The sequence below is a fragment of the Sus scrofa genome, chromosome 14 (assembly GCF_000003025.6).
Source record: "Sus scrofa isolate TJ Tabasco breed Duroc chromosome 14, Sscrofa11.1, whole genome shotgun sequence".
NCBI classification, from domain to species: Eukaryota; Metazoa; Chordata; class Mammalia; order Artiodactyla; family Suidae; genus Sus; species Sus scrofa.
Genome location: NC_010456.5, coordinates 12318859 through 12340218, shown reverse-complemented (window position 1 = coordinate 12340218; position 21360 = coordinate 12318859). Strand labels below are relative to the sequence as shown.

The 21360-nt window shown below is 36.3% G+C and overlaps 1 protein-coding gene across 3 annotated transcripts in view; it reads right to left on the bottom strand.

The window, feature by feature from the left end:
• FZD3 (frizzled class receptor 3) overlaps positions 1–21360 on the bottom strand; it is a 113642-nt gene that overhangs the window by 54550 nt on the left and 37732 nt on the right. For all 3 annotated transcript variants that reach the window (XM_001928787.6, XM_021072308.1, XM_013982684.2), the window contains 2 exons: positions 16282–16478; positions 8775–9792 (listed from right to left, as the gene is read on the bottom strand). In XM_001928787.6, coding sequence (XP_001928822.1) covers positions 8775–9792; positions 16282–16478 — 1215 coding nt within the window. The remainder of the gene's footprint in view (positions 1–8774; positions 9793–16281; positions 16479–21360) is intronic.

Here is a 21360-nt window from a genome sequence, read left to right as displayed (position 1 = left end):
TGGCGTATGCCGGTGGCTACAGCTCCGATTCGACCCCTAGCCTGGGAACCTCCATATGCCGCGGGAGCGGCCCAAGAAATAGCAACAACAACAACAACAACAACAACAAAAAGAAGTGTAAAGTAATGATGAGACTGTAGGCTTTGGAATCGAAATTACAATTTACACCCCAGTTCTATCACTTACCTCATGTAAGAATTTGGATAAGTCATGCATAATTTTGAGACTCATATCTTCATTTGTAAAACTGAATACAATCTAACTTACTGGGATACTCTGAGGATTAAAAGAGATAATGATTGGGCTACTATGAGGATTAAAGGAGATAATGTGGAAAATTTTGCTGAATATAGGACCTGATATTAGGTACATACAGCTAGAAGCGTCTATGCTTGTTACCTATGTTCTTCTATTTTACAATTCCCATAAACTACTTAAATTATTTCCTTAAATTGGTGTGATGACTTCAAAGACAACTGGAAATAACATTTATCAGCATGTCTTTATAAATAGTGATGTACTGGAATTTATTATCATGAAATAATACTAGATTATACTAAATATTTTCAATACAATTATACAATAGATAAAAATGGTGATCCTCAAAAGTAGTAATGAGAATGAAACAGTAACAACTTCCATGGGAGATGAAAGTGCCATAGATATAGATCACCAACCACTATTACAAAAGAATTATCAAGGCTGACAGAGAATAATGCCTGCTATAGTTCAGGGGTTGGCAAGCTAAAACCTACAGACCAAATCTGCCCCAATTATATTACTCTAAACAAATCTTTATTGGAATGTTTCCATGTGTTTACATTTGTCTATGGCTGCTTTTGCATTACACCAGTAGAGCTGAGTAGTTGCAACAAAAAACCATATGGCTTTGGCACAACATTGAAAATCAACTATACTTTAATAAAAACAAAAACAAAAAAATATATGGTTGGTAAAGCCTAAAATATTTACTATTTGACCTTGCTGTGCTCTGCTATAGACTATGGCAAGTACACTGATCTTCTTCCTAAAGGTGTGTAACCCATTTGTACACCAGATTTATCTATAGGCAAGACTAAAATCAAATTCAAGACTTAGCTGATTTATTCTGCTTAAGAGAAGCCAAAATAATAGCAACCTGCATGTTTTAAAATATTTATCCAAAAATGTCATTTGACAGCATTTTACAACTTATATATGAAGTTACATATGAAGTTTTTTAAAATAAATTTCTTTACTATTCTACATTTCTGTAATATTTTAAAATCTTGTAAGACACTTAGAATATTTTCTCAAGGAATTCTCATTCTTTCCCTTTATTATAGATACTAAATAACTTTGAGGAAAAAATAATTTGGTGCTAGAAGTCACAGGCAGGATATTTATAACTTTAAAGATTAGTAGCAGAAAAAAGATTATTAGTACATACTATACTCATACAGAATTATTCACTGTCACTAATGTTCAAAGTACAAAATATACTCATTCCCTTATGATCCTTTCATAAACAACGGTGATTCCTTTTGGAATTATCTGGTAAAGGCAAACACTCTAATCAGAAAATGAAGTTAAAATCATAAGGTAGATTTGACATTATTTTTCTGTTTCTGAATCAAGACTAGATAAACAACAGATGGGTTGCCTTGTGTGGCTGAAAGAACATTAAAAAAGTTCTCTTGCTTGTTTTCTACAAAAATAATTTAAAAGAATTCTACGAATTGGGAGTTCTCCTCGTGGCTCAGCAGTAATGAACCCCACTTAGTATCCATGAGGATGTAAGTTTGACCCCTGGCCTTACTCAATGGGTTAAGGATTCAGTGATGCAATGAGCTAGAGTGCAGGTCACAGATAAGGCTCAGATTCCACATTGCTGTGGCTATGTCATAGGCCAGCAGCTGTAGCTGCGATTCGACCCCTGGCCTGGAAACTTCCATGTAATGCAAATGTGGCTCTAAAAACAAAAGCGGGAAAAAAAAAATCTACAATGGCTCTAATGTGAATTTGGTAATTGAGGTAAGCTGCTTCTATTATAGTAACATATTTCTATTATCGAAAAAAGATTCTAGTATCAAAATTCCTCAGGAAACACAGCATTGGATTAAATGGAAGAGATTAAAAAAAATGAAGGGACACTTTTAGGAAAGGAAACATGTTCTTTTGAAAATTGATGTTAAGAAGAAAAAAATGATGATTCTAGTACATAATGTAAGAACAATCCTTTTTTAAACCTCAGGAATTATATATTTGTAACAACAGCATACTGAGATTTTTCTTTGTGCAAGGCACTCTAGTCAGAGGTTTAAGTTTCTCAGTCTTCACAGCCACCTATGAGGTAGATATTACAGTATTTAACATGTTATCTCCTACATTTTATAAAAGGGAGGAAACTGAGGCTCAGGATGTTGGAGATAGGACATAAACTCAGCCTGACTTTAAAACCTTTTTTTTTTTTAAGGCCGCACCTGCAGCACATGGAAGATTCCAGGCTAGGATCTGAATAGAAATTATAGCTGCTGGCCTACGCCACAGTCTCAACAACATGGGATCCGAGCTGTGTCTGAGACCTATACCACAGCTCACAGCAACAATGGATCCCTCACCCACTGATAGAGGCCAGGGATCAAACCTGCGTTATCATGGATACTAGTGGGATTCATTTCCCTGTGCCACAATGGGAACTCCCTATGTTTTTAACCAATATGTTACATGAGAATGGTTTTCTAGAAATATCAACAAACTTCAGAACTTGTGACTCATAAAATGCTGTGAGCCTCTTAGCAGACCCTAAACAGAAGGAATCACTTTGGGGGAGGGGGGAAGCAAACCTAAGTACTAGAAAATTACAAATATGTTATTTAAATAATACATAAGATGGAAATATTCTAGGAATAAACTTTACTAATTTTAAACTGTAATATACATTACTCTGAAAACAGGCTATATTTCACTATTATTTCTTGATTCAGGCATTAAATATTACTCTCTCAAGTATTATTTAAATACACACTTTAAAAAAAGTATTCTTATGAAAAACAGTTGGTATAAAGTATTTTAAAATCCAAGCAGTGAATTTCTATTTTCATCAAGGATACTCTTTTTTTTTTTTTTTTTTTTTTTTTGTTATCTTTTTAGGACTGCATCTTTGGCATATGGAGGTTTCCAGGCTAGAGGTCGAATCAGAGCTGTAGCCCCCTACCTATACCACAGCCACAGCAACGTGGAATCCGAACCATGTCTGCCACCTACACCACAGCTCACGGCAACGCTGGATCCTTAACCCACTGAGCAAGGCCAGGGATCGAACCCACAACTTCATGGTTCCTAGTCGAATCTGTTTCTGCTGAGCCACAATGGGAACTCTCTTAAATATTTTTAAACACTTTACACAAGCCCATTTTTTCCTTCAAATTATGGTCTTAAATACATGCAATTTACATTAAACCCAACTGGTATTTTGGAACAATGTGATCAACTACCTCACAAACTGATTTTTAAAATATTTGAAAGCTTTGGTAATATGAGAACTGACTAAAGCAACCTCACTGATTTTCAAGTGAATATTCAAATATTATGTTCTGTAAGTCACCTGAGGAGGCTACTACAAGGATAACATCATTGCTTAATACATTTTAAAAACTTCTCATTAGGAATTATCATCAGAGCCTGCCAAGTATTCTTTTAAGCTTGCTCAATTATAGCAAATCTTGTTCAATTATGTATGGATATTACTTCAAATAGGAATTTAATATCTCTAATGCCCACAAGTCTGTATAAGATTCCTCTAAAGTAAAATTCTGAATGAAAAGTGATATTAAAATTCTAGCATTTGAATTCCACTTATGTGAGTTACCCAGAGTAGTCAAATTCAGAGAGACACAAAATAAAATAATGGTTGCCAAAGGCTGGAAGGCAGGGCAGAATGGGGAGTCACTGATTAGTGGGCGCAGAATTTCAGTTTGGAAAGATTAAACTTCTCTCTCCTTACTTCAAAGATATCATAACAGAGGGTTTTTACATCAGCCCTTTCAAAGAGCAGATGGCCCCCTACTTATTGTAAAACTGTTTCAAAGAATAGAAGGAAAAACTTCACTTTATGAAGCTATTATAACCTTGACAGTGAACTGGACAGGGCAAAAAAAGAAAAATATCACAACCTATCTCACTCATGAATAGAGATGCAAAAATTTTTTTCTTCTTTTTATGGCTGCACCTGTGGCATATGGAAGTTCCCAGGCTAGGGGTCAAATTAGAGTTGTAGCTGTAGGCCAACACCACAAGCAACACTGGATCCGAGCTGCAGCTGCAACCTACACCACAGCTTGCAGCAACACCATATCCTTAACCCACTGATTGAGGCCAAGAGTCAAACTCACATCCTCGAGGACACAATGTTGGGTTCTTAACCTGCTGGGCCATAACAGAAACTCCCTAGGTGTAAAAATCTTAAATAAAACATAAACACTGGAAAGCTAGCAAGGTACACATTTATCCTTACCTGCAGACAACAGGATTTCTACAAAGAGTACCTAACAGAATCTATACACAATTGGAATAAAAGATATTCAATATAAGGTCAATATACAAAAATGAGTGGCATTCCTAAATACCAGCAGTAACCAACTGTAAAATGAAATAAAGAATAAAGAAAAGACCTCATTCACAATTGCAACCAAAACTGTAAGGTACCTAAGAGTGAATAGATGCATAAAGAAACAAAAAGATACTAAAACTCAGTATTACAAATATGGCAATTTCCCCCAGATTCATTTAAAACCTAAAACAATATCAATAAAAAGCCAACAGTGTTATTCACGGATAAATTATTATAAAATTCATATATAAAAGTGCCAAGACTAGTTAAAAGTATTTGGCTGCACTCAATGGCATGCGGCAATTTCCAGGCTAGGGACTGAACTTGCCCCACAACTGTGATCTGCACCACAACTGCAGCAATATCAGATCATTAACCCGCTGAGCCACACAGAAACTTCCACAATTCTGAAGAAGAATAAGAGCAAACGTGGAACTGATAAAAGATTATACAGACCAACCAATGGAACAAGAGAACAAGCCTAGGAGTTTCCTGGTGGCACAGTAGGTTAAGGATCTAGCATTTGAATCTTGGCCCCAGAACTTCTGCATGCCATAGGCATGGCCTAAGGAAAAAAAAAAAAAAAAAAAACAGAGAGAGAAAGCCTAAAAACAGAACTTGTATGTTATAAAAGTTACAATTCAGATGGGCTATTTGACATATATATAAAAAGCATACTGCTAATTCATTTGAAAAAAATAATGTTCCTCATAACATAGACTAAAAATAAATTTCAAGGGATTAATGATATTAATCAAAAAATCAAATTTTAAAAACTGCTAGAAAAAATATGCCAGGGGTTGAATTGGAGCTACAGCTGCCAGCCTATACCACAGCCACAGCAATGCAGGATATGAGCCTTGACTGCTACTTACACCAGAGCTCACAGCAACAGCAGAGTCTTAACCCAATGCTAGAGGCCAGGAATCGAACCTGTGTCCTCATGGATACTAATCAGGTTCATTACCACTGAGCCACAAAAGGAATTCCTGGCAGACCATTTCTTTACTTAGAAGCAAGGAAGGATTTCTTTTCTGGTTGTTTTTTTTTTTTTTTTTTTTTTTTTTAATTTGATCATGCCAGCAGCATGTGGAAGCTCCTGGGCCAGGGATCAAACCCACTGCAACAGCAATAACAGAGCCAGATCCTAAACCTGCTGAGCCACCAGGGAACTCCCCAGAGAAGGATTTCTTAAAATAAACATAAAGTGAAAAGACAAGCTACAGAGCAGGATAAATTAAATGCAGTGCAAACAACTGATAAAGATTTAAAACAACAACAAAAGACAAATAACAGAGTAATGGACAGAAGAGAAACTCCAAATAGCCAATAAACATAAAAGCATAAAAACCTTATGAGGAATGAGTGAAATAAAAATTATGATAGATTTGGAGTTCCTGTTGTGGCTCAGTGGGTTAAGAACCTGACTAGTATCCATGAGGATGTGAGCTCTATCCCTGGCCTTGATCAGTGGGTTAAGCTGAGCAAACTGCAGCATAGGTCACAGATGCAGCTCGGATCTGATGTTGCTGTGGCTGTGGCATAGGCTGAGAGTTGCAGCTCTGATTCAACCTGTAGCCTAGGAACTGTCATATGCCGCGATGTGGCCCTTAAAAAAAAATTATGATAGACTTAAGATATTGTTTCAAAGGACAGCAAAAACCTAAACACCTGAGAACATGAAGATAGGGTGATAAGGGGGATTCACACTTTATACAGTATAAATTAAAATAACCACTTCAGTTGAAGATGCCTCTATGTTACAATGCAACAATTACACCTTTGAGTATATATCCCTCTACAAGGAAGATAGGTATTACAAGAATGGTCATTGTGGGAGTTCCCGTCGTGGCTCAGTGGTCACGAACCTGACTAGGATCCATGAGGATGTGGGTTTGATCCCTGGCCTCATTCAGTGGATTAAGGATTTGGTGCTGTAAGCTGTGGTGTAGGTTGCAGATATGGTGCAGATGATATGTTGCTGTGGCGCAGGCCAGCAACTACAGCTCTGATTCAACCCCTAGCCTGGGAACTTCTATATGGCACACATGTAGCCTTAAAAAGCAAAAAAAAAAACCAAAACAAAACAAACAAAAAAATAACAAACAAGAATGGTCATTGCAAAATGGTTTATAATAGCAAATAAATTTAAAACTATATGTTCATCAACAAAATGAGTGAATAAATTGCAGCATACTTAAATACTATTGTAGTAAAATGAACAAGTTAGTGGTATACATATAAAAACTTAAAACAAATACGGCATTTGCTAAAGCTTGGTACTAGATGGTTTAAAAAATTATATATGTACGTATGTAAATAAAATAACAGCAGCACAATAAATGAAGAAAATGAGTAACAGAGATAACATCTGATTACTAAGTATGTAGTGGGCGCTCTTAAGTATTTGCATGTAGAATCCTAAAAACAACACTAGGAGGCAGATTCTATTACTACTTCTATCTAATATTACCTAATAAGATTACTCTTTTATTACTATGGAAATGTATTACTCATTTTACAGATGAGGTACCAAAGTAGAAAGAGGTGGAGTTAGTCTAAGGTTATAAAACTAGTAAATAATGAAAGCTAGATATGAAGGCAGGATTCCTGACCCAGACTTTACAGCTTAATATCTATGTTACTGTTACTATACCGTTCTCCATTCTTTTTAAGATGTTGGAAATCCAACTTATCTCTAAATGTTGGAAATAAATACTTTTAATCTATGACTATAATGGATGCATACACACAGATCCTTTTTTGTGTAGCTCATACTCATTCTAAAGATGCTAAAAGAATCTAGGAAATGTCTTCTAAATAGCAGCACCCCAACTACTCTAACTTATTAACTTACATGTTTCAGTTTCAGCATTTTTCAGATTTCACCATCAAACATTATTTCTTCAGTAGCCCTAGGATAATACATATCTGGAATCTTAGATACCTTATATGGGGAAGGATACAACGTAATCCAACCATCTCTTTCTCTCTTGTTAGAGGCAAAATTTGATTACTTAGCTTCAGGTCTGAAGACTCATATTAGGAGTTTTTAACAGGTAATTTTGTCAAGAAATATACGATTTCTATTATTCATTTTTCTGGTCTCTCAATTATGAGTTGGTTCATTTTTTAAAAGCCAGTTGCTAATATTTATACAATAAAAATACAATTTTGTATACGACTATTTACACTACAAAATAAAAAAGGGGGAATTGGCATTCTTGGTCATCAGGTATTTATGAGCATTCACTATGTGCCAGTCGCAAACTCCTTTACTCCAATACCACTGTTCCATTTCTTAAAAATGTCTTTTCTTCTCAATCTATATACCCATATTCTCAATATCAGCATCTACTAACCTACAGAATATGATTTCAAACAAATATGAAAAAGAAGTTGTTGCTTTCAAACAGTTCGCTGTCTAGTAAAAGAAAGACAAGTAAACAAAAGTTATATATAATGAATAAGTACTTTAATAATGGTATTTTAAAGGTATTAGAGAAACATAAGGGTTGTGGGAGATCAAAGGGTGGCTGGTACAGTTCAAGAACAGGAAAGTTGGAGCATGATGAAAAAGAAATACCAAGGGGAGACAATTCTTCCAAGAAAATCTATCTTAAAAGAGGGGGAATAGCTACGGCCATAAGTTCTAGAGAAGGTTTTAAGACGAGCAATAAATACTTGGCATCAATTCTTCTAAACTTTCTTTGTTCACTCCCTCCTAGGTCTAAATCCTAGCTGAGCATGAGCAAATCACTTAATACTTCTAACCCTCAAATAAGATAGATGTTTAAGAACTCAAACAATTTCTATTCTGAATATCAGTAAAACTTCCACAGAAAGACTCTGCCTTTTAATCAACATCTTCCCTCAAATCCACAGACTTCTTAAGAATCAACAAGCAACTATTTGTGGTGACAGAAGTAAAGTGCTTAAAAGCTTATAGCTTCTACTTGTAAAAGTCATCTTTTATAAGGAAGATGTTTATAGAAACATATGTATGACATTCTTAGTACAATAAATTTGTTCATTATCTTCACTTTAAAATTTTAATGTACAAGGTTGCAAGTTCATGAAGAGTTTAAATTAGAAAAAAAAAAAAAAAACACACATACACACAGCTAAAATCAGCTATTTTCACTGTTACACATTCTGAAATTTAGAACAAAGTTTCCCTTACCTGATATGGACATGGAATGTGATATTCTCGGCAACGTTCTTGTATCCATGTTGTTTCCCAGATGCCACGGTAAGCTTGCTCATAAAAGTAGCATCCAATAACAACCAAGAGTGGTACGAGATAAAGAATGCTGAAAACACCAATCCGGATCATAAACTTCACCAATTTATCTTGGTTCTCCTTTTCTAATGGAATCTCAATTCGAACTCTGTTAAGGGATATGATGCCAGCTAAGAGGAGTGAAACCCCAACTACCACATATAGGCAGAGGGGTGCAAGAACGAAATACCTCAATGCATCAACATCGTAGAGGCCAACAAAACACACGCCACTGATATTGTCACCTTCAATTTTATTCATCGCTAAAAGGATGATAGTTAGAGTTCCGGGGATGCCCCATGCGCTGGCGTGAAACAGCAATGCTTTCTTCTCAATAGCTTCACTACCCCACTTTGGCACAGCCGCCAAGAACCATGTGATGGTAAGAATTACCCACCAAACGCTTCCAGCCATAGTAAAAAAATAGAGTACCATAAAAAGCATGGTACAGGCTTTATTATGAGATCCTTGTGTCACTGTGGAAGCCTTATACTGTGCAGGGCTTGATGCATTGCAGGCTACTCGGTCCTCAAGCAAAAACCCAATGAAGAAAATTAACGACACCATCATGTAGCAGACTGCATAAAATATAATAGGTCTTTCAGGATAACGGAATCTTGTGACATCAATCAAAAAAGTTAAAAAAGTAAACAATGTGGCAGAGAGGCAAATGATTGAAATCAATCCTATGAAATATCGAGCAAATGAAAGTTCTTCTCTCCTAAAGTACATATTTGGACAAGGAGGTGAACAATCACGGACGTGCAAAAAAGAATAGCCAAGATCAGGATCAATTTTTAACTCTCGGGGACACCAAAAACCATAGTCCCTCTGCACAGCCACTGGGGCTCCTTCAGTAGGATCTCCAGCTAAATTCAGATCCACAAGTCGAGGATACGGTTCATCACAATCTGGGAACCTAAAAACACAAGATGAGAACCATTTTTACATTTTTACTGATTGAGAACCTAATGATTTGGCTTTGTAAATTTAGCACCTATGATCTTATTCTTACGTCCTTGAAGCATAATACGATAAGTAGAAGAAATAATTAAAACAGCTATGTTCTGTTCGTAGGTAAATAACTAGCTTTTCCAGAGTTGACAAAAATTGAAAAAGTTCTACATAATTTTGTTTTGCCTTCAAAAAGATTACTTTTGGGGAGTTCCTGCTGTGGCACAGTGGGTTAAGGGTCTGGCACTGTCTCTGTGGTGGCATGGATTCAATCCGTAGACTGGTGCAGTGGGTTAAGGATCTGGCATTGTTTCAGGTGTAGCATAAGTTGCAGACATGGCTTGGATTCAATCCCTGACCCTGGAACTTCCATATGCTGTGGGTGTGGCCAAAAAAGAAAAAGATTATTCTTTGTTAAAATAGTCAAGCATAGCCATTTATATACAATTTATTTAGGCAGTTCAGAGTAAGATTTCAAAATATAAATATATACAAAATAAATATACCTAAATAAAAAGCTCCAATTGCAGCTAAAAGTTACTTTTTTCTAATCTTTTACTACAATATAGTTCCTTAATTTACCCCAGGCTCAAAAAGAACTTACTTAAAAAAAATAAGAGTTAAAAATCTTACCTAACTGCATGACCCAAAGTGTTGGCAGTTAGATTAGCACTAAACATCCTTACAAGTGGCTTAGTTTTAGATCTTCTCTTTCAATACTAAAATCACTCTCCATTTATCATTTTGGTTAATAAAAGTCCTAAGGTCTCTAATGTCAAGTAGTTCTTTCCCACTGTTACTAATTTCTCTCCAATCCACTTCATTCTCTATTCTAGTTATTATCAAACTTTGAAGTGCATGAGGTTATTTAAAATGCAAACTCCTGGTCCCTACATCCTCAAATACTAATTCAGCATGCTTATGTTGGGGCTCAAGAAATCTGCATTTTAACAATTTTCCAGACTTGAGAAAGTGTCATAGCCTTAGGATGGAGAAAACAGGATTGTGTTGCAGGAATACAAGTGAGAATACTAGTCTCACGAACTTCCTGCATCTTCAATTTTCTTGCCAGCATCAGTTTCTTAGCCTTCAAACTCCCACAAACTAGATATTTAGTAGTTATGTTCATCAAGTAGTTTCCAAGAAACTATCACTAATATGAAGTTTGCCAAATATATGCCTAACCCTACACCGAAGCTGATTAATCTTTTCTAATGCAAAAACATTTTACTCATAGGACTTGGATTATAAAGCCAAATGGCAGAAACTTATTGCATGCTGGCATTTACTGGAATTCTGCAGTATGTCAGGGCTTTAACAGAAAAAGAACAACAACAACAAAAACCAAGGATCTCTATTCTTATGTCTATAGGGAGGCACAAACTTGTAAACAGCACAAAATACAAAACACAGTGTAATATGAAGCAATCAAAACCTACATAAAGTACAAAAATGATATAGAGAAGGATTAATCATTTCAGGGAAAGAGGTTAGGAAAGACTTCATAAAATAAATCCTTCAATAGAGGATTTGGGATCAGTATTTGCCAGTACTGGCAGTATGCCAATCAGTATTCTAGCAAGAAATGTAAGCCAAGACACTGAGGTTTGAACAGGGTGTGTTAGGTATTGCTGGGGGCATGAAGAATGACTTGTGACAGAAGGTAATGTTTGAGAAGTAAGCACATTCCAGAAATATATATGTATGCATGTATATATATGCATGCATAAACATTGATATAAAACTTAAAACCATACAAAATAACACCATATATTTTTATGGTTTTTTTTCCTTTTTTTTTGGCTGCCCCATGGCATATGGAGTTCCCAGGCCAGAGATCAGATCCAAACCACAGTTGCAACCTAGGTTGCAGCTGCGGTAACACCAGATCCTTAACCCGCTGTGCTGGGCCAGGGATTGAACCTGCGTCCCAGTGCTCCCAAGACACTGCTGATCTCACTGCACCACAGTGGGAACTCCATAGATATACTTACTCATCTAAATGCCAATTCAACATAAACACACCCCTCACTCTTTATCCCTTTTAAGACCAAACTGTTGATTTCTATTCCTCAGTTTCTCCAACTCCTCAAGCGGTAATTCCATTCTTCTAGGTGCTCAGGCCAAAAAATCTTGGGATCCTCCTAGAAATCCCCTTTCTCTCATATTCACCTCACAACATACCAGCAATTCCTGCCATTCTATTTTGTGATATATCCAGAATCTGACCACTTTTCATTTCCTCCACTGTGGCCACCCAGTTTGAGCCATTAATACCTCATCCCTGGACTTCTCCATTTCCATACAAGAGCCAGAGTGATCCTTTAAAGAAATTCCACTCCTGTGCTCAGGATCATGTCTCTAGTGCTCAAAATCCTCTAATGGCTTCCTTTCTCACAGTCAAATCAAAATTCCCTAACAGAGCTATAAAGACTCCACCCCAGTAATCTTCTGATCTTATTTCCTTCTCTTCTACCCTACTGAGCTCCAGTCTCACTGGTCTCCTTATTGTTCTGTGAGTATACCAGCATGCTTCCACTTCAGGGCCTTGCATTTGTTGCTCTGCTTCTTCTACCTGGACTATTCTTCCCAAGTTATCTGTATAACTTGTTTTCTCATTTCATTCAGGTCCCTGATCCATGGCCTCTTTGTCTTTCCCCAGTAACTCCATAGAAAATAAGAGTCCTTCTGTTCTTCCATATTGTATTACTATCACCCACTTCTATCCTTTCTCTTTAGCATTCATTACCATTTGACATTATTTATTTATCTCCTATCACTACCACTAGAATTTTAACTCCATAAGAACAGAGGCTACATCTTGAGCTGGGCAAAAATGAGAGCAGAGCTATCAGTTAAGCCATAAATAAAATCAGATAAAATAGTGCGAATGAAATAGACATGAAATTAGATAACAGCAACAGAACTTATAACTGATTGGATGTGGGAGCTTAGGTCAATGAAGGATGAACATGCCTTCCAAGGAATAAAAAAATGAGCAAGGAGGGAGTTCCCAACATAGCTCAGCAGAAACGAATCTGACTAGCATCCATGAGGACACAGGGTTGATCCCTGGCCTTGCTCAGTGGGTTAAGGATCCAGCATTGCCATAAGCTGTGGGGTAGGTCACAGACGAGGCTCCGATCTGGTGTTGCTGTGGCTGTGGTGCAGGCCGGCAGCTACGGCTCCAATTAGACCCCTAGCCTGGGAACCTCCAAATGTCACTGGTGTGGCCCTAAAGAGACAAAAAATAAATAAATAAATAAAAAAGAAAAAAAGAAAAAGAAAAATGAGCAGGGAATAAAATCAATTTTAGACAAGTTGATATTGAGGTATTTGAGGCAAATGCAGACTAGAATGTCCAATGGCTGCTAGATATGTAGATTTGGAACTCAGCAGAAAGATGCTGAGGCTAAAGATTTAGATTTAGGAGTCATCATCATATGAATAAGAGTTAAAATCAGTGTGATGATTATCCAGGGAAAGCATGGAGAATCAAAGAGAACAGTAACAGAACTCTAGGAAACATCAGAAAGAGGAAGGGGATGCATTAAAGGAAACTGAGAAGGACTAGTCTGAGATGTGGCAGACCATAATAGTTTACACAAATGGCCTAATAGATTTTCAGGAAGGGAGGAAAGTCTGAGGTTGAGGGGATAAGGGTCAAATACAGAATAAAGGTGAAATATGGGGTTTGATATAGATGCTAAGCAGAATGAATAGAAATTTTCCTGTTGATCAAATCAGAAATTGACCAAAGACAAAGAGCAAATAGAATTGCTATTGTTTAAATCATTAAATATGCAGCATAATTAATTTGTAGCAAAGTAGCTGAATTAATCCACCTGGACATCTGTGCCAGTACAGTGGAAGGTATGAGTTGAAATTGCTAGCGAAAGTATTATTTTATGTGATAGACAACAAAGCTTAACTCAAGTAAGAAAATAAATAAGATCAGGAAGGGGGCTCATGGGGGGAGGGAATCCAAATGTCTGGGGGGGGGGTGTCTATGAGGTTGAAAAATAAATGTAGTAGGAACAAGGATATGGGAGATGTGGAAGAATGAAAGGTTTATTATGAAACGTCAGTTTGCCAGAATTTAAGATTTCAGACTTAGGCAATCCCAGATAATAGTGAGACATAAAACAGTTTTAATCCTATCAAAACACAGATCATAATCAGATTTCTACACATGTATAAAATCTATTACAATAAAAAAATAAACAAAAGAGTTAGATACAAAAAACATAAAATAGGGTTCCAGCCCAGGCAATTCATAACTGCTGTTAAAATACCAAGACATTTACAGACTTCTAAAAAAGGGATTATAGGAGTTCCCATTGTGGCGCAGTGGTTAATGAATCCGATTAGGAACCATGAGGTTGCGGGTTCGGTCCCTGGCCTCGCTCAGTGGGTTAAGGATCCGGTGTTGCCATGAGCTGTGGTGTAGGTCACAGACGTGGCTCGGATCCCAAGTTGCTGTGGCTCTGGAATAGGCCAGTGGCGACAGCTCCAATTAGACCCCTAGCCTGGGAACCTCCATATGCCGAGGGAGTGGCCCTAGAAAAGACAAAAAGACAAATAAATAAATAAAAATAAAAAAGGGATTATAAATGTTATCAGGTTTGGGGGGCAGAGTGGATGAATGAATGGTTTGATGGAGCTAGATAAAAGAACATGTTAAATAGTGGGAAATAGGAGTTCCTGTCGCCACGCAGTGGTTAATGAATCTGACTAGGAACCATGGGGTTGTAGGTTTGATCCCTGGCCTTGCTCAGTGGGTTAAGGATCTGGTGTTGCCATGAGCTGTACTGTAGGTCGCAGAGGCAGCTTGGATCCCGTGTTGCTGTGGCTCTGGCGTAGGCTGGCATCTGTAGCTCCAGTTGGACCCCTAGCCTGGGAGCCCCTCCATGTGCTGCGGGAAGTAGCCCTAGAAAAGGCAAAAAATATATATATATGAAAAAGCAAAATGCCAGGGAACTAACTACAAGTAACTAATATATGTTTCATTCCTTAAGTTTTTCCATCTGTCAAGAGTAACAACATCTGCTTTTTACCTATCTCCAAGGGCTACTGTCAGATGATAAATTTTAAACATGAAGGTGAAAAGAATGTTCTGTGTAGCACTGCCTAGTAAAAACCTGGAAATAACTTAAATGACCATCATCATCATTAGGATATGGCTAAATAATGAAAGGGCAGTAATACAACTGGCCATTATACAGCAATGAAGAGGAATGACTTAGACTTAACAAACATAAATATAGATGCTTGTAAGAAAATTTAATGTTATTTATAGCTGAGAATATATGCAGTAAGAGTATAAAAAACAAAGATAGGAATGATTAATAGCAAATTTAACATGATGATTATCTCATTTCTGGGGAGGAAAGAAGGAAATGAAATCAAGATGTATACTAAGGAAAGAAGCTTCAGCTCTATCTGTATTGTATTTGTTAAAAAAAATCTGAAGCAAACATCACAAAATATTAAAACTCGACAGTTAGATAATAAAGTTACATAAGTATGCATCACATTCTTTATCCTGGAAATACTTAAGAATACAAAAAGGTACAACATTATTATACAAGAAATACAGTGTTACTACTGTATACATTACTGTTAATAATAACATTCTCTCATACAAATCTGTAAGATTCTCTAGTAAATATCCTCAAAGCTTTAGGAAATGCTTACAAATCTACATACTGGAAGTGATTTGAAAAGTATCTGAGGAGTTCCTGCTGTGGCTCAGCGAACCTGACCAGTATCCATTAGGACACAGGTTTGACCCCTGGCCTTGCTCAGTGGGTTAATGATCAGGCGTTGCCATGAGCTGTGGTGGAGGCTGCAGATGCAGCTCAAATCTGGTGTTACTGTGGTATAGGCCAGCAGCTGCAACTTCGATTCAACCCCTGTTCTGGGAACTTTCATATGCCAAAGGTGTGGCCCTTAAAAAAAAAAAGGAAAGAAAAGTATCTGACATTTTCTGGCTCTGGGTATGTCAATACATGACAGAAAAACAGAACTGACAGAACTACCATAGTGATTAATATATTTAAATCATAAAGATATTCGAGTCCCATTAAATCATCATTAAAGATATTTAATAATGAGGTAACAAATGATTATATTCTCTGTATTTTCTAATATTTCATAAGTGGAATTACTTTTATAACCAGAAAAAAATTAAGGATGAGAAATCAACCTAATATCTTAATTACATTTTTCTTATTTAAAAATTTCCTCATAGAAACATTTTTCTTTTTTCCACCTTCTTCATTTAGTGCTTCCAAATTCCTAAGGAAATAAACAGTTCTGAGCCATGAAACTGTTGTTCAAAATTACAATATATACACTTCAAAAAACCTAAAAACTTATGAACTAGAAGACAAATAATTTTAAATATACTGCAACACAAGTAATGATCAATAAAAATCTATGATTTTCTCACCTACTACATTCCATATCTTCAGGCCAAGGAACACCAAACATCTCCATGAGCTTCGAACACTCACTATAAGCCCGCTGACATAGCCTACGGCAGGGAAGTGTGACACGTCCATATTCCATACAAATAGGAGCATAGAGTGCACAAAGAAATGGCCGGAAATCCCGAGAACAATCCAGATTCACCATAGGGTGGAATGGCTAGGAAAAAGTTGAAACTGAAATCATTAAAGAGTTGCATAAAAGTTAAAGTTATATAATATGGCAATATTCATTTCACTTTCTATTTAAAAAGATTTCTGAAAGCCATTAATATCTAAAGGGGAGTTTTTCTTTTTTTCCAACAAAACCCTCTTAGCCCTACCCCCTGGAGATTCTGATTTGGTTATGTCTGAGGTGTATCCCAGAATCCATACGTGTATTTTAATTGTTCCAGGTGACAGTAAATGAAAATGCAGGGCTAAGAACCACTGATAACAATATGATCTATTTTTACATAGAAAAATCCACAAAAGATATGTCAAACATTCAGAAGCATGATTACTGCTTGGTGATGGGATCACAAGATATTTTAATATTCTTCTTTTTATGTATTTGATTTCTACATTTTCTTCAATTAATGTGTTATCAATAGGAGAGAGAAGACAAGAAGTGAAAAGAAAGGATGGGAGGAAGAGCAGTAGTTATACACAGTAGTACGTATTTTGAGGGTGGGAGGTAGAGAAGAGATCTTTCACCAATGTCTCATATTTTATTCTTTTTACATTAAAAAAAATTTTAAATGGAGTTCTTTCAACTCTGAAATCACATGCTATAAACAGAACTAACACTAAGCTGATATTAAGAAAACTAAAGGAAAAAACAGTAGCCCCAAACATAAAACCATACTGACATTATCATTATAACCACAGGAATAGATCGAATATGCCAAGAAATGTACATGTGGGCTTTTGACTACCCAAATATTTTTTTCCATTTGTTATATAACAGTCTCAAGCATTAATGACTTTGAACTGATAGCGGATGTTCTCACCACCAGGTCTTTCTATTAAGAATCAATCAATTTAAGAGTTCCCGTCATGGCTCAGTGGTTAAAAAATGTGACTAGCCTCCATGAGGATGCAGGTTTGATCCCTGGCCTTGCTCAGTGGGTTAAGGATCTGGCGTTGCCATGAGCTGTGGTGTAGGTTGCAGATGAAGATTGGATCCTGCGTTGCTGGGGGCTGTGGCAAAGGCCAGCAGCTATAGCTCCAATTTGAGTCCTAGCCTGGGAACCTCCATATGCTTTGGGTGTTGTCCTAAAACGCCAAAACAACCAAAAAACAAAAAACAATTTATTTCTACATTGATATGTAACATTTTTCAGAGGCCTTCTATACAAAACACAGTCAGAAAACCAAGAGTCACTTATAGAAACTGATGTCAAAGAAGTTAAAACTGTATAAGGGATGTGATAATTGATATATAACAATAAACTATATGTGATTATCACTTCTAAGTATGAAAAAGTAGTTTATTTTAAATCAATGTTTCTATCAAGAATAACTTCAAAACACAAGGAAAAAAGTCTTTAAACTATCTATTTAAAGCTATTAGAGAACTATTGCCGGAAAAGAACTAGGATGATCAACAATCCAGAGAGCAGGGGAAGCATGGAGAGGTGGCTTGATAAGTGCAGCCACTTTTTTCAAGGAGGTATTTGTTGAACTGTATGTAAGGCAAGAGGCTGAGAATCAAGCTTTCCCTAGCCTGGTGCTAGAGAATAAAGAAATCAGCAGAGCTTTGGCACTCCTGCAAGACAAAATTCAAAATGAAACGAACAAGACAGGTGAAAAGGGGAAAGTACCTAGGATTGTGCCTGACACAGAGGCAATTTTCCTTTCAAGACATCTGAAATTTCCGAAGTTGCACTGGAAAGGAGGTTAAGAAACTAAGCAGGAATAAAAGCAGGGTGCAAAATTCTGGTAGTTTTATCAGACTGAAAAAACACAAATTAGAGGTTTAGGTCCTGCCAGGGGAACTGAACATTCCATACTCTGGGCTGTAGCCCTTGCTACACTTCAGTAGCAGATGCAAATAAGAGGAAGGCAGAGATCTATCAAAACTGAAACTCAGGAGTTCCCGTCATGGCTCAGTGGTTAACGAATCCGACTAGGAACCATGAGGTTGCGGGTTTGATCCCTGCCCTTGCTTAGTGGATTAACGATCTGGCGTTGCTGTGAGCTGTGGTGTAGGTTGCAGACGCGGCTCGGATCCCGTGTTGCTGTGGCTCTGGCGTAGGCTGGTGGCTACAGCTCCGATTCAACCCCTAGCCTGGGAACCTCCATATGCCGCGAGAACGGCCCAAGAAATGGCAAAAAGACAAAAAACAAAAAACAAAAAACTGAAACTCAGCCTCAACTCAGCTCAGTACCTCACTGAATTTAAGGTAATCTGCCCCCATTTATCTACTAAACCTAAGAAAGGGTGAACTTTCTCTGGAGTAATATAACATCATGTGGACCCTCACCAACATGTTGTAATGTCTACTACCCAATAAAAAATTCTAGGCATTCTAAGAGACAGGACCATATGACTGAAAAACAAAGAAAAAAATTACAATGTTTTGTTAATCTAGCTGTTGGACTTAATACATAAGACTGTATATAAGAAATATGTTCAAAAAATCAAAGATGAAGAATTCCAGAAAATTGGAATCTATCATAAGAGGAACCAAATGGAAATTCTATAAATGAAATACATAAATGAAATTAAGAACTCATTAGATATATCAGAAGGTAGAATTGGAAAAATGGGAAACAAGGCAATAGAAAACATTCAACCAAAAGCACATAGACAAAAAATACAGAAAAGAGTGTAACAGCAAGTAAAACATGTTAAAAAGTCTAAGATATATTTAACTGGAATCTGAAAAAAAGAGGAAACAGAGACAATATATAGAAAGATGATGGCTATGATTTGTCAAAACTGATTAAAGACAACAATCTACATATTCAAAAAGTTCTGCAAATCCCCAGAAGAATAAATGCAAAACAAAAGTAAGAACAACAACAAAAAAATCAAAATGCACACACAAAAAAACAAAAAATCTTCTCACACCTAGGCATATTTCATTTAAAATACTGAAAATCAAAGACAACTATCTTAAAAGCAGCCAGTGAGAAAAAAGACACCTTACCTTCAACAGAACAAGGACTTTGGAATACTAGAAAATAAAAGAATGACTTATTTAAAGAGCCGAGAAAAAACAATTGCTCACCACAATCTATGGCCAGCAAAAATGCCCTTTAAGAGTGAACGCAAAATAAACATATTTTGAGACAGATAAAAACTAAGAAAATTAGTTATGAGCAAACCTGCAATAAAGGAAAAAAAGAAAAATAATCTAAGATGAAAATTCAAAAGGAATTAAAAGCAACAAAAGTGGTGAATACGTAAAAAAAATAAGTGAATACTCTTTGAAAAAACAAAAAATAATGTCAAAATACATATAAACTGAAATGTGTAATAATAAAATGATAAATACAGGAAGATAGGAACACTGGTAGGAGAGTAATTATAGATAGTTATTTTTATTAGAATATTATAAGTCAAGGGTACATATAATTTCTAGGGTAAGCAATAAAAGAACACACAACTAAAAAGCTAGTAAAGGAAGTTCCCTTGTGGTGCAGCTACCTGCTGTAGTTGTGGTGCAGGTCACAAGTGCAGCGCAGGTTAAATCCTTGCCCCAGTAACTCCCACATGCCAAGGGTGTGAACAAAACAAAACAAAACAAAAAAGGTAATAAAGAGAGAAATGGAATAATACAAAAGAACTCTGTATAACAGAGAAAAAAGACTGCAAACAGGAAAAACTGAAATCAAATAATAAGATTGTTGGACTAAGTACAAATTAAAATGGAAAAAAAGCTATTCTGTTTAAAAAGTCATGCCTTCAATATTAAGAGAGAGTTAAAAGTAAAAGGAAAGCAAACAATAAACAAGGAAAGAACTAATTAAAAAAAGAGTAGACTTTATGCCAAGGAGTGTTCCCAGAAATAAAGAAGGTCATTTCTTAAAGACAAAATAAGAGAATCAATTAACAAAGACTAAAAGGCAAATCTTGACATACATACACCAATTAACACAACTTCAAATTATTTTAATCAAAAATAGAACTGAAAGGGGAACTACACAGATCCACAAGTAGAATGAATTTGATATACTTCTCTCAATAAGAAGTTGTATGAGAAAATCTAAACAAGTCAACTACAAATTTTACCTAAATGACATACTGATAATCACAGCATCCAACGGTGAGTGGAACCTCATGGAATTTTTAACAAAACTAGCCTAAAATAAGCCGAACTTGTTTTTTGTTTTTTTGTTTTTTGTCTTTTTAGGGCCGCACCCTTGGCATATGGAGGTTTCCTATGCCACAGCAACACTAGATCCAAGCCACGTCTGTGACCTACACCCCAGCTCATGGCAACACCAGATCCTTAACACACTGTGTGAGGCCAGGGATCAAACCTGTGTCCTCATGGATATTTCTGCTGAGCCACAATGGGAACTCCCAAAACAAACTTTAAAGTACTAAAATCATTCAGAGAATGTTCTATGACTAAAATGGAATCAAGGGAGATATCAACTATAAAAAGAACCTTATAGAGTTCTGGCTGTGGTACAGTGGGTTAAGAATCTAATTGCAGTGCTGGGGTAGCTGTGGCAGTATGGGTTCAAACCCTGGCTGGCACAGTGCGTTAAAGAATCTGGCGCTGCCACGGATGTGGTATAGGTCTCAACTGTGGCTTGGATTCAATTCCTGGCCCAGGAACTTTCATGTGCTGTGGGTGTGACAATTAAAAAAAAAAAAAACACAAAACAAAAACAAACAAACAAACAAAAAACCACCCTAGAAAATACCAACTGTTTGGCTGCTTGGAAATTGGAATCAGACAAAAAAATCGAAATAATCCAAAATCAACAAAGGAAATCATAACTGAAACTTAAACTGTATATATTACATTTTTATGTGTATAGATATAATCTATATACAGAATTATATAGTAAAGACAACAAAATGTCAGTAAAAGATATAC